Below are 14,461 nucleotides of genomic sequence, written 5' to 3' on the forward strand. Positions count from 1 at the left end.
AATATGCGGTTACACACCCATACACTCATGGACAACACACACATACACTCTCTCACTAAAATATATAGTGGTTTACAAATAAACGGTTCCTCTTTCCCTCCTCATAAATAAAAACAGACATACAGATGAAAAAGGAGACTAGCCTGCTTGGAGAAAGAAACGTCCCGAAATAAAATAGACCATTGATTTCTTAAGCAAGCTGTCAGTAGTCAAGCAGATCAAACAGCATGAAACTGAAAAGAACTCGTTTGCAAAATAATTCTGAATCTCAATTCATATAATATCTACACTAAAAACAACAGGAGAATACATTATGTGTTATTATGGGTTAAATCAGTAATAAGTTTCGCCAATATAAGTTCTGTAATATCAGATCTACAGTTAAATGCATTTATCTGTAAATGCATTCATATGGTTTCTAAAGGATTTTTTAAAAATAATTATAATAATAATAATGTATTGTTCGAATAAATAACTCAACTTTCTATGTAACAGTCGTTTTACAAGCAAAAAAAATAGATTTTTTTTTAAATAATACCAATTTTATGGCAGTTACATTAATTAATCATTATATAAGTCGATTCTGCACATCAGACATAAACAATTATCTGTATCAAATATATATATATAGGCATGTTTGTTTCTAATTCTGATGAGCATTATCACTTAAACTTTATCGTTTAGGCTTCGTACACATACAAAATAAAATAAAATCAAAATTAAATTAAAATTAAAAAAAAAATACAGCACATGAACAGAAAAACAAGACTGTGATTTTGTAGTTGAATCATTGATAAATACGTGAATTACGTGTAGTGATTGATTGACAGGATGTGCAGCCGAATCCCGAGTTTACAGCAGCGTTGACAACAACAACAATGTGCTTTTTTTATGTTACAGTACGACCATTTCGTTCGTTAATACACGCTTCATAAACAACTGAAGGGTAAAATGCGATAAGTGACCCAAGCGGGCGGTTAAAAAGAGTTTCAGTAGGAAAAGCGGTGTCATCTGTTTGTACACAATGTAGCCACGCCACGCTACTAAATCCTCTTAGGAAATCATGCTCTCTGCTACACTGTTTAACACACACACTGATGTTCAACTCGACTTTACACAAACATTTGCGGAGCATCCGATGCTCAGCGCGCTGTGCTTTAGTGAAGAAAAGTCTTGCACTTACTTCGTTTTCTGGATACGGAGGTATTCCAACAAGGCAGAATGCAACTCCATTCATTGGACAGCTTAACTTGTTTTGCAAGGGGGTTTCGAGGGGGTCGCGATTAAGATGTGTGTAAAATAAGTCTGCTGTGAGCGACTTATATTGGACCGTGGCTTTCACCTATCCAGTTTTCTTCCGTCCACTCGCTTTTTTCCCGTTGTTTGGGCTGCCCGCGATGCCCTGCCTCTTCCCTTGCCCCGATGCAAATCCGTTCCGTTCTTCAACCGGCCTGTCCCACTACAGCACAACGCGCTGGATTAATCGGTGTGTTGCAACGCGAGAGGCGCGGCGCTCCCTCTGGCGGCAGCACGCAGTCATTACGTGATACACAGCTTTGCGTTTGCGTTCGGAAACTATGAAGCAGCAGCAGGACGCGTGACGTGAGCCAGAGCGCGGTGCGTTCAAGGTCATGAAAACAAAGCCCTCTTTGTACCCAGATAAAAAGATAGACGGGAACAAAAAGACATAACAGAAAACTGGAAGATGAGTAAAGTATGAGTGTGTAGAGAGAGATGAAACTACTAAAACAGCTCTAGTAGCGAGATACCTTGACAAAAATGACGTGGTACCCTAGGAAAGTGATGGAATCAGATGATAATACCATGGTATTACACGTTTAGACCTACAGTGGTTTTTACACGTGTTTTTTAGCCAATTAACCATGATATCCTTGGGCTACCAAGTCACAATTTAGAAAACAATGTTTTAAAATGTAAATGACTTAAACAAAATTGTATTACATTATAATAACTAAAAATCAGGTCTACATATAAAATATAAAAATTACCCATTTCAATAATAGTTAATTTTTATATAATATAATTCTACACTTAAAGTTTATTGTTTGCCATTAAAATATTGTAAAGATATATTTCGAGATAAGCACAGAAAACATACAACACATGAACACTGAAAACATGATTTTTGTAGTTAGTAGTTGACATGTGCAGTGATTGACAGGCTTGCAGTAGGCCTAAAACCATGGTAGCGAAACAAAAAACATTGTATTAGCATGGAAAATTTGTTAGTGTATATATTCTGACTCATATTGGGTTTCAGTGGTACTAAATAACTGTTTACTAAAGAAGAAATCATGGCAAAAATAAGTTTATCTGAACAAGTGACACCGCATGGGATGGTTATGAATCGTGCACAGGGAGGGAAATGTGAGCTTCGGTCAAATGTTACAGATTGGGAAGTAAAGCCAGTGCAACCTGTAGAATGTGACCATTAAACATACAGGCGCTTCAGTCTAGAGCTCTGCTGGTCACGCTGTGGTCATGACAGATCAATCAACGAGATGCAAGTAAACAAAAATGTAGTACTGATATAAAGGCCACTGCTTTAGACTGGCCATTTTACCACAGAAAAAAATACAACGCTGGAGTCTTACTCAGAAACGATGGATAAAAATAGCCCACAAAAGCGTTCATGTTTGTGTTTTTCAGTCTTGACTTCCTTAAAGAACTGAAGCTGACTGTTTTTGGTTTGTTTGTTGTTTGATTAGCGGGAAGACTTGGGTGTGAATTGACTGTCAAGTAAATATAGGAAGTCGACTCAAGCTGGCTCATTGTTATTTGCCGACCGGCAGCACATTGACAAAGCTGCCTGGAGACATGGCAAACAGTGACCTCACTTCTTTGCTCATTTAGATTAAGTTAAGCAACTCAAAACAAGCTTTCTTTTGTACGCTGTCTTGTTGATTAAACCGAACTGTATTGAATTGAAGAGTTTGGGAGCTCTGGAAAGCTGCAGACCATTAGCCAGCACCTTAAAGTTAGTTTCACGTCCTCAGGGCACACTGCTGGTGAAGCAGAAATCACAGAGAACGTGGCACTGGGCCCTTCCACTGACTCAGTGCCTCAGCAGCCCATGTGGCTGTCATTAGAGAGACAGAAAAAGAGACAGGCTTTTGCGAGCTCATTTTTTGTGTGTTTCTTCAACATATAAATCAAACGAATCAGGAGATGTTTTGCAGATTTTTTGAGTTTTGAGCACAGTGATGGTCCTATTAAAGACACAATATGTGGTATAGACTGAAAACTAATTATATAGCATATATATAGCATATTATAATGTTTCTGAAGGATCGTATGACCGTGAAGAGTAATGGATGCTAAAAAATATCAGCTTTGCCATCTAGGAAACATAAATTCAATTTAAAATATATTAAAATATAAAGCTAGTTATTTTAAATTACAATATTGCAGTTTTTACTGTATTTTTGGTCAAATAAATGCAGCCTTGGTGAGCATAAGAGACCTCTTTCAAAAACATTAAAAAATAAAATAAAATAGAAATCTTTCCAACCTCAAACTTTTAACTTTAATGCGTGGTGTGTATGTGTCCGTGCTTTTGTGAGGGAGTGTGTTTAACTCAGAATCCCCTCCAGTGCTCATTATCCTCTCTTACCACCAAACCAGATTAAATTATCCCAATAACCCCTGCAAGCCGCAAGATAAGAGGAGATAGAGTGATTGGGAGACTGTAGCTCTGTGCCAAAACACAGCCACATGTAGGTTATTTCCATTCTGCTGCCCTTTTGCTTATTAAGGCCGTTTGGCCTCAAAATGTTCATGTGGCTTAAAGTCACTGTTATGCATTGTACCATTGTTAAAGTCACTGTTATGCATTGTACCAAAACATTTGTTAAATGAACCTTGTATATGGCTCCAGTGCTGTCCAGAGTCCTTCTCCTGTGCTTCTCTCATCATCGTAATCATCATCATCATCCAAGCAGTGCTGTTGATAAAGCCTGGGAGCTACACTTACTACAGTGTACTACAGTGTGTTTTTATGTAATGATCTAATGTTATACTATAATTTCAAGCTGTGTGGCTCTTTCCCATTCTTTTATGAAGATGTACAGTGGAGTTCAAATAGAGTCCCATAATGAAAATGCTTAAATGTTGTATATTTCTAATTAAGTAATTTTTTTTTACATTAGAATTTATATTAACAGCATAACAGTTACATGAGTTTCTGAATGTGTCTGTACTTGCTTTAATATAGAGCAGCACTTGATCTGTAGGTCCACAAGTTTATTGTTTAAATTTGAATTTACAGTCATATGATTCAGCATCATTTGAAATTATCCAAAGAGCATCTTGAGCTTTTTTTTGAGAAGACCATCTGATCATCTGTACAAAGAGTCACTTGATCTTAATTGAATTTCATTTAATTAAACGACATCTTCATGTTATGTAATGTTTCTTTGTTTATACTTTCTAAAAATCATCCCAAAGCCTTTTGTGTATTTCCAAGTTTAAATAAAAAATCCCAGATGAATATTGACTCCTATATAGTTTGAACCCCATTGTATGTGTCTGGGACAGAAGGAGGGAGGGGTAACAGGGTTCTCGACCCCATGTCTTCTGTGGTCCCTACAACCTGTCGTAAATCTACAATGTTCAGTTTCTTCAATCATGAAGAGAAGCCATGCTTTGTTGTGTTTTACAAATTACCAGGCAAAAGAAAGAAAGAAACATGCTAAATCTTACTCAAATCTGACTTAGATAAAAAAAAAGATAAATTAAAAACATAATTATGCTAGAGTGACTATATGTGCTATAAATATTTAATGTATTTTGAGGCCCTTAGAAAGCATTGTTTAAATATAGTATGTGTATATGAATATGCAGCAGAAACATCTGTGAACCTGTGCTAAATTATCCCTGGAGGAAAAAAGAAAGCACTAAAAGGTCAAAATAACTGGAGTGAGAGGAAATGCTCTGAATGGTACTGTATTGTGTTACACAAACTATCATTTTCTCTATTTATGAGCTGTGATGAGGATACTGAGACTGTTTTTGGTCACTAAGACCATCTCTTGGTGCTTGGAGCACTAATGTCCTGTTTCCTCATAATTCACATGTGGTATAGCATACATACCACTGTTTCCATTCTCTTTACATCACTTCCTCAGGGATAAAGGTCAGACACCAAAGGGCTGATGCTTCTGTCTGACCCCTACATGTTCAAAAACATCCACACCTGCACAGCCATATGAATACAGTCTTTTTGAAATATTCGTGTGCTATTTCAGCACAGCAAAAGTAGATATCAAATATTAGAAGAAACATTATTGTCTCTTCTTTTGGGTTAAAGTTCATTAAATGATCTCCTTCGAGCCATCACCAACATTCACAAAAATATATCCTGTTCAGCCATTTGCAAATCAGAAAGGTCCCAGGCATTGCTTTATAGTGAGCTGACTCTGTTAAATACATTAAGATCTGGAAAGAGCATCATCTGTAAAGCATATCTCAGAAGTACATGCCAGTTTCTTCAAAGCCAGACAGCCCATGCTCTATTTAAGAGCAATAGTTTTGCCCTATAACCTCCCTTGTAATTTACAGCAACTACAAAAAGACTGTTTACATTATAAATCTACCAGTAATGTTAGTTAGTTTGGTTATATGAGGCCATTTTCTCTGTGAGAACAAACCCTCAGCCATCTGCCCACTAACAATAGAGTGGGATGAATTTCCCTCCAAATATAATCCATAATCCATGTAATCTAACCAACATGATATCAAAACCTAGGATGTCACAATATGGCCATGAGAGGGATAAAATAAATGACAGCGGCAGAACAGATGAGCTGCTGGATGTGAAAGGGTTGAGAAGAAAGGGACAAGATGAAAAAAAATGTGAATGAGATAAACGAGTGCAAGACAAACTCTCACTCTCTCTCTCTCTCTCTCTCTCTCTCTCTCTCTCTCTCTCTCTCTCTCTCTCTCTCTCTCTCTCTCTCTCTCTCTCTCTCATATATGCAATTCCAGGATGGTGGACAGTGATGAAGTAACAGGTCATTAGCTCCAGCTGTAACATCAAATACTCAGACATTAGCAGAGAAAACAGGCCCATCCAGACAACGTGGGTTGTCTTTTGTCTAGTGGTGAGCCTTTATTGCCTAAAGTTTGTCCCTTTAAGAACATTGTAGTGAATTTATTGTCAACTTCAAATGGAAGCTTGTTTTCTAAAGTGTCTTCTAGATATAGAATATAAAGCTTTGGTGCTGAAGGAGAATTAATATAGATTATGGGATTTAGCCAGAAGCAACAGTTTAAAGTTATACCACCTTAATGATGTATTTGTTTCTTACAAATGCGTAGCTTTTTGCTTCTGCATTACTGACAACAGTTGCAGCTGTGTTTTGGCTCATGGGCCTGTTTAATACACACCATAAGATAACTTACAGTTTTTTTGACAAGAGAAGAATGAGCTCCAAATAGATCAGAATAAACTAGCAGGCTGAACTCAGTTGTTATTTTTAGTTGGTTTGCACTTGTGCTCAAAGAGCCAGCCGCTTACTGTCATTCCATCCATACACCTGATCAATGAAACGACCTTCACACACACACACACACACACACACACACACACACACACACACACACACACACACACACACACACACACACACACACACACACACACACACACACACACACACACACACACACACACACACACACACACATTCTGGACTGTATCATAGTGGGAATGTTAAGTATTTGAAGCATATTTTACCTTATGCTTCCCTGCACCAATAAGAGCAGAGATGTGTTATTATTGACTTTTGTTTCCTATAGTATCGACTTACTGCTACTCTCAGTCCGTAGTGGTCTGTTGTTTTGGCTAGTTTGTCATTAGTGCCTGTTGGCATTTTTCCATGACAATGCATTTACACAAATAAACAGACATTTGGAGATAAGATCGGGTCCCTGTTCAGCACTGATCTGCTCTGCCCATAAAGTCTCTTCCTATTCCTCTCTTAACACTCAATTACATGTGAGTGGCCATCCAGACACTTCTGAATGTCAAACACTGTCAATCTACAGGGGAAATAGGATATTATGTGAAACATCCGCACCAAAATGTTAGCATAAATCAAACTACGGAGGCATGCTACAAATAAATATGTCTTGAAACAGACGTGAATCACTAAGAGTCCAAAAAACTGATGATTGATTTTATATGCATTAAATACCCCACCGTTATAAAGCTAATATTAAATGTTGTTTTAAATAGCCTTAAAATTAATATAATGACAAACATGTTATATTCCAGTGGTGCTGCTATTTTTGATGTGTTGTCTATTCACATGTCCTCATTTTTATATTCTCACACACATTCACACGATGTACAACTGTCCTACTCAGTGATATCCTTACTATTGCATGGGGATGACATCACCTGGTTAGTGACGTTAGCCCCGTGCAAGACGTGGCTGAGGACGTGCTGTGTCCCCCTCTGAATGAGTGCATGAATAATTCATCTCAGGAGAGCGGGAAAAACAGCATGCAGCCCGCTTAAAGAGAGGGGAAGATTGTTTAGGAAATAAATAAAATTTAGTTAAATGGCATTCAAACGTGGCTGAAATGCAAACAAAATCAAAATGCAGTGTCACGGTGTCTCTCTCACACCCATCCCTGTCCCAAAGGAGCAAGACTATTGAAACTGTGACGTAATGCTCAGGCAGCAAATTCAGCCCAGAGAATCAGCATCCTTGTTTCTCTTTAGTGTCACTGCATAGAAAGCATAGCAACAGCTGGAAAGAAATGCAGCCGCTTGTCATACATTTCAAGTGTGTATGTGTAAATAAGAACGTATATTAGTGGTGTCTAAAAAAATGTTTGTGTTTGTGAATCAAACATTATGAATATTTTGAGCTCTTTGAGTTTGAGAAATATTATTTGTTTATTGTCTCCCAATATTTTAGCATTTTTTTGTGTGTGTGTGTGTGTGATTACAGAAGCAGCTCTGTAAACCTACTAGTAATTTCCCCATAGGGATTAATCAATTTTGACTAAACTTAAAAAAATCTGTCATCTTATTCAAGAGCCATCCCCTAAACTTCAGTACAATGCTTACCTAAACCTGCAGTTATCAAATATGATGTACTTGTCTGGACTGGTATCTGCATGCTAGTTTTTTAGATGCATTGTTGTCATGCAAAGCAGAGTATAAGGTTACTCATATCTGATATTAAGCAGGGATATGGCAAATAAAAAAGGCTATATTCAAATCAAATAGTGATTCAGAAACCAACACCCTTTATATAAAAAATGATGTTCTTTGAATTACATCATCATCACAAAGAAAAAAATAATGAACAGAATAAGCTAAACACATAAAAAGTAATTCACACGTTAGTGTTGAGGATTGTTTAGCTGTTAGAAACTGATGCAAGCATCCAGCTGTGCTATTTGCTTTTGCTCGAAGCATCACTGCCATGAAATAGGAAACATGTTTGTTCTGTGTAATTGTACACATGCTGTATTTCTCACCTGCTCCATGCTTCAGCAATCCCTCTTCCGCCTCCTGTTCCCACTCATGGCACACTATTCAGGCTTCCAAGAAATATTCCCAAAGAATCTTCCCTAATTATGCAATCCTTACAAAAATCCACAGACCTCCTTACATAGCCGGGAGGTTTCCTGAAGATGAGCCACCCAGAAACATTCCCTCTCTGACAGCCTTTTATATCCAGTCCAATGCTCCGGACTGTTCCTATTATCTATGTCACTTTCTCTCTGTCTGTCTAGTTACACTGTGATCCTTTTCTCCAGGTTATGTGCACAGGGTCAGGGCTATGGCTATGGTTTCCTCTCTGTTACTCCGGAGGATATGGGACTCCCTCTCACTCGTTTGTTTGCTTCACACTTTTCACCTTGCCTTCATGCTTCCAACTCAACCCTCCCTCGTTCTCTCCCAACTTCCCTCCTCTCCGTCCCTTCCCCCACTCGTATGGATTCTGAGGAAGAGGAAGGAGGGGGTTGGTCACAGTGGTACCACGTGACTCCCAGTGCTGGGCCATGGGACCCAATGAACTGAAGCTTATTCTGTTTCTATGGTTTGACCCCCTGATGCCCAGCCCCGCTCATGCCTGAGAGGAAGCTTCTGTCACCATTGGCAACCATAGAGCAGAGCAGCCATAATGTGAGTGTGACATGCTCATGTGAGATTCTGCAGCAATATGCTATGCTGAGAACATGCAGCTACATGCAGTTTGTGTATAAATTAAATGGCTGATTTTGCTTTTTGTGTGTGTGTGTGTGTGTGTGTATGTGAGAGAGAGAGAGAGAGAGAGTGAAATGTGTATGATTTTGAGTTATACTCATATCTGTGAGGCAAGCATGTTTTTCATATTCTTAGAGATGAGATATAGATGTCATATTCCCACAGTCCTGGAAAACCTGTACACTCTTAAGTATAAAGGTTCTTTATTGGCATTGATGGTTCCATCCATGGAACCTTTCCATTGCAAAAAAAAAGGTTCTTTATATTAGAATAATGTTCTTTAGATTATTAAAGTGTTATTTGCTCTAAGAAAGAAATGGTCTTTCAAGAACTGTTCATTGAAAGGTTCGTTTGGGAAACCAGAATAAATCTTGGCATCACTGTGCAAACTTGGGAACCTTTATTTTTAAGAGTATAAATATCAGTCTTAAATATATGTTATTTACAGGTCTGTGAAAAATTTATAAAATGCCATGCAAAACATTTTTTATTTCTCTGGTTTTAATGGATTTCATCAACAAGCAATGATATTTTGTTATCTCATATATGCATCTCTATGTATCTCATATCAGTATATAATTGAGCAATATCATACAAGCAATAGTGCTCTTCTGAATATCCAGATGTTCTGAATAATAATGTAATCACAAGACTGCAGGTAATCACATTGATATTCTGACCAACAGCATGATCGTGAATGTGATATTGATTTTATACAACAGTTTAATAAACAAGAAATTAGTACATAAGTAACTTAATAAGAATAAGATAGCATTTATACTAATAAATGTTTTTTTGAGCACCAAATCAGTGAATTAGAATGTTTTCTGAAGGATCATGAGACACTTGAGTAATGCCTGCTGAAAATTCAGCTTTGCCATTAAAAAAAGGAAACAAATTACATTTTAAAATATAAAAAAATATAAAAACAACTTTGTAATTGTGAAGTATACCAAAACATATTATATGATATAAGTATACAAAGCAGTCATACTAATATCAAAAACATTAGCTTTATTAGATACAAAACAGTATTTACTTTTCTTAAAAATACACACTTGGATGCTCCCAAAGGAAGGTTTTGTCAGATTTAGTTCACATTTGGGGCTAGTATTTTTCCCATATAGTTAAATATGTATACACATACACACATATACACACAAATTCCTTTGTACAGACAGGAAAGGCTTGGAAGGCGCAGGCTCGCTTGTTTAATCAGGAAAAAGAAATCCTTGGTCATTTCCCTCATCCTACATGGAGAAAATCCATGATCCACCCCACCTCAACAGGAACTGAGCCAAGTCTGGGAAGCATGATCTGTCACACTTCCCCTCTGCCTCACTCATCTGTTGTCACTCCTTCCTTCCTTGCTTCTGGATATTTTTATTTTTCTGTTCTCTAAAACATTCGACAAATTCTCTCTTTCTCTCACCTGTTTTATAAATAAATGAATCATTAAGATGCAAATATGTAAAAGCTCAGTGTCAGAGGAATGGTTGGTAGATGTAACTACTGAGAGTCAGTTTGTACTTGAGCTCATGCTCATGCAACTCTAGATGCAGATTAAATGTTTGTCCTCTAGATGGAAGTAGAGTAGACCTGACAACTTTTTCTTTTAAAGATTCGCTCACACCCTTAAACAAACTACCTATGTATTATCAAAATTTCATCAAATGATACTCAAACTTGATTCTCCACATGATTTTCTTGTTTCTATTGATTTTAAAATACAATATTTCTTCCTCGTTCTACTTGTACAACTAGAGGACCTCTTCAGTGAGAGTTGTTGCACTTTTATCATGAGAAATATGTGAAAAATAATGTTCTGAATACGTTACTGTAATGGATTGTCAATGTAGGTTGTATGTCACTGTCTCTCAAATAAAAAGTGACAATTCACATGAAGTCTTTTAGGGATGTGACTGGATTGATACAATAAAATAATGATAATGAACCATCTGTACATTTTCTTTGATTTGAGATTTTTTTTTAAAAAACTACTTACCAACCAATATACAATGCAAAATAACTTGCTTCCAGACATACTTAAAATATTTACCTGAGAAAAAAGATGAGAGAGTGAGTGTTTTTTACACAAGCAGTCATTGTCAAGACCTAATGACGTAATTCCATAGAAACACTGACATGGCATGCACTGAATTTTGATTGTTCTCAAAATGTTTTGTTTGTTTTGAATACAGTATTTTGTGGATGTGTGTTTGACAGGACGAACAGGTTTAGTGTCTACCTGCAAGTGCATGTACATTGCATTGTAACAAAAGACAGTGTTCTAGGTTTTAAAAAGGTTTACAATCTGATGAAATAAACACACTTTGACCCACTCGGGTTTGCAATCAAGCTGTGGATTGTTTTTTTGTATGTATGTAACCTTGTCGCCCATGGCATAGTTCACCTAAGATCATTTAGCTGTCAATCTTTTCATGTCATGTCACTATACAGCTCACAGAAAATTGTTTCATAATTTAGTACGCATCAAAACTTTTATTTAAATTACGTACCTAGTACCTAGCCAAAAATTGATCCATATATAATTGAAAATGAGTATTCAAAAGTAAAAAGTAAACAGCTTTTTAGCTTGAAAATTTTAAAACAAGAGACAATCGAGATTTTCATAATTTTGCTGCAAAAACTTTATAAAGAAACCTATCAAAGGTACAGATGTCAAACTGAACAGAAAATACCTGAATATTTCCAGCTAGAGTTACCAGTTTGTACAGTGGTTTGACATTTGAACATATGATCCTTAAGACTTATAATTAAATAGCTTCTAGCAATCAAAAGATGTTAAACTGAACTTTGAAACTCATAAACATATTTTTCTATGATTTAAAATAAGCATAAGATCCCTTGAAAGAAAAAGAAAAATACAGTTTCTTTATTATCACTGATTGTTCCATCAAGATCCACCACCAGAGAGCCACAAAAGCTTCTTTATAATAGAAAATGTTTTTGGTAACACTTTAGTATAGGGACCAATACCTAGGTTCTTATTATCCTCTTAAGACCCTGCGGCCTCATATGAGGAAATTATATTTTTGTGAATTTCTCTGAGACTGTACATGCCACAGTCTGGATGTCCTGTTCAGAGCACATTCAGGGCTTTTCAGAGATACCAAATGATTGGATGTTTCACCATGACCACTCCCTCTCCTTGGTCTTCAAAAATGTCTGACACTCTTATGGAAATATGATAATATTTTGTAATTATCATTTAAATCTGTTAATAGCAAGAATTGGACCTTAACATGTATTTTTAGATAACGCTTTTTTATTGAAGTATTCTTCACACTTAGAAAAAATTGTTCGGGGCTGGGGTTGCAGTAATAGACCCATCATGATTCATAACACAGTCAGTTTGACTGAACTGAATCTGTCCATCTCATTTAAGATCCTGTGTCTTCTTTCTCTCCTCCTCTACCTTGCTGTCCTCTTCCTCTCTTCTTACACGATCTTTCTTTCTTTAATACCTTCTGTACTTCATTTTCTTTCTCTTTTGCTTCTTCTTCGTCATCTTCCTCCTCTCAGTCTTTCTCTCGGGTTGTTATTGTTTCTTTGCATTGGATTTTCACAGATGATCTCTTACGAGACCATCCGCTGCCCACTGCTCCGGGTGTGTGCTCACAGTGTGTGTGTGTGTGTTCACTGCTCTGTGTGTGTGCATTTCGAATGGGTTAAATGCAGAGCACAAATTCTGAGTATGGGTCACCATACTTGGCTGAATGTCACTTCACTCACTTTTATTCATTGTGAACAGTTTACTTAATGGCCTTTCATTTGTTGTGCATGACTAACATAGGAGATATCTGATGAAAAAACCTGGAAAACAGTGCTTGGTGGTATTTTTGGTTGTTTGCTTAATCATAAAATACTACGAGCAAAAGTAATTTTTAAAGTTAGCCTACATAAAGCCACATCTTCAACATTCAACATCTACCGAATTTATGACTCATTTTACTCAGCTGTGAGTCATTTGATGCTTGCTGTGCATATCTCGCCCTTTTGTTGAGACAATGTTACAATATAGATAATTTAATGAAGAATTAGGACCAAACTCTTTTTTTCCAGAAAAACCCAGTATGCATCTAAGGGTGCTTTCACACTAGCACTTTTGGTGCGCACCCGGGTGGTCTGGGGTATGCTTCATGTGAACTCTGGTACGGTTCGCTGCTTATGTGAACGCAATCGTACCTAATCACGGAAGTGAACCGCTTTTAATGACAAATTATTTGATGAAAATGTGTGTTTGTGTGTGTGTTTCACTTACTTTCCTGATGAGTGTGACTGACGCGCTGCAAGCAGAGAGCTGTACATCTCATTTATGGTCGTCTTCAACGTTCTTTATAGCATTTTCAGTACATTCGTAAGACAGACGCAAGTGCCGTTATGTACCAAAGCTTTATAAACAAAACGAATAGTTAAAAAACGTCTCTAGGTTACTTATGTAACCCTAGTTCCTCGAGGGAACGAGACGCTGCGTCGAAGCGCTTTGGGGAACGCGTTCAGCGTACGCGACTCTGAATATCGTGTGTAATCAGTCCAATGGAAGGGCGTGACGTCACCGATGTGGTGACGTAAGCGACCAGGAAGCTATAAAAGCACGTGCCACGCAGTTGGCGTCAGCTTCGAGTACCAGCAAGCGCCGGCAGGGGTGCCGGGGGTATGGCTCCGAGACGCAGCGTCTCGTTCCCTCGAGGAACTAGGGTTACATACGTAACCTAGAGACGTTCCTCTTCAGGAACTCGAGCTGCGTCGAAGCGCTTTGGGGAACGAGTCCTAACGCCGCCAGACTACCAAACCCCTGCCTGGTGTGTATCCGAAGAGCACAGCTCAGGACAGGAGGACAGAAGCGCCTGGAGTGACTGGCATATCTAGGCCATAGAATCTAACAAATGTAGAGGGCGTGGACCACCCCGCAGCGTTGCAGATGTCCAGCATGGATACACCTGCTAAGAAGGCCTTAGAGGCCGCCATACCCCGAGTAGAGTGAGCCTTGGCTCCCGACAGCGGGGGACGACCAGAGGACTCATAGGTGACGTTGATAGCCTCGACTATCCAACGACTAATAGTCTGCTTAGAAGCAGGAGAACCCCTCTTGGGGGGACCGTAGCACACAAGCAATTGGTCAGTTTTTCTCCACAGGGCAGCTCTGTAGACGTATGCGTCCAGTGCTCGAACCGGACACATACAGTT

General features: G+C 37.9%; 1 protein-coding gene across 5 annotated transcripts in view; it reads right to left on the reverse strand.

Moving 5' to 3' along the window:
• Positions 1-8,929, reverse strand: part of LOC132149332 (rho GTPase-activating protein 23-like) — a 64,167-nt gene extending 55,238 nt beyond the window's left edge. For 3 of the 5 annotated variants that reach the window (XM_059558483.1, XM_059558486.1, XM_059558482.1), the window contains exon 1: positions 1,184-1,461. In XM_059558483.1, coding sequence (XP_059414466.1) covers positions 1,184-1,237 — 54 coding nt within the window. In that variant the 5' untranslated portion in view covers positions 1,238-1,461. Of the gene's footprint in view, positions 1-1,183; positions 1,462-8,517 lie in introns of those variants that run through there. The other 2 variants (XM_059558485.1, XM_059558487.1) reach the window with 1 other exon arrangement.
• Between the last annotated feature and the right edge of the window lie 5,532 nt (positions 8,930-14,461).

The sequence above is a fragment of the Carassius carassius genome, chromosome 9 (genome assembly GCF_963082965.1).
Source record: "Carassius carassius chromosome 9, fCarCar2.1, whole genome shotgun sequence".
Lineage (NCBI taxonomy): Eukaryota > Metazoa > Chordata > Actinopteri > Cypriniformes > Cyprinidae > Carassius > Carassius carassius.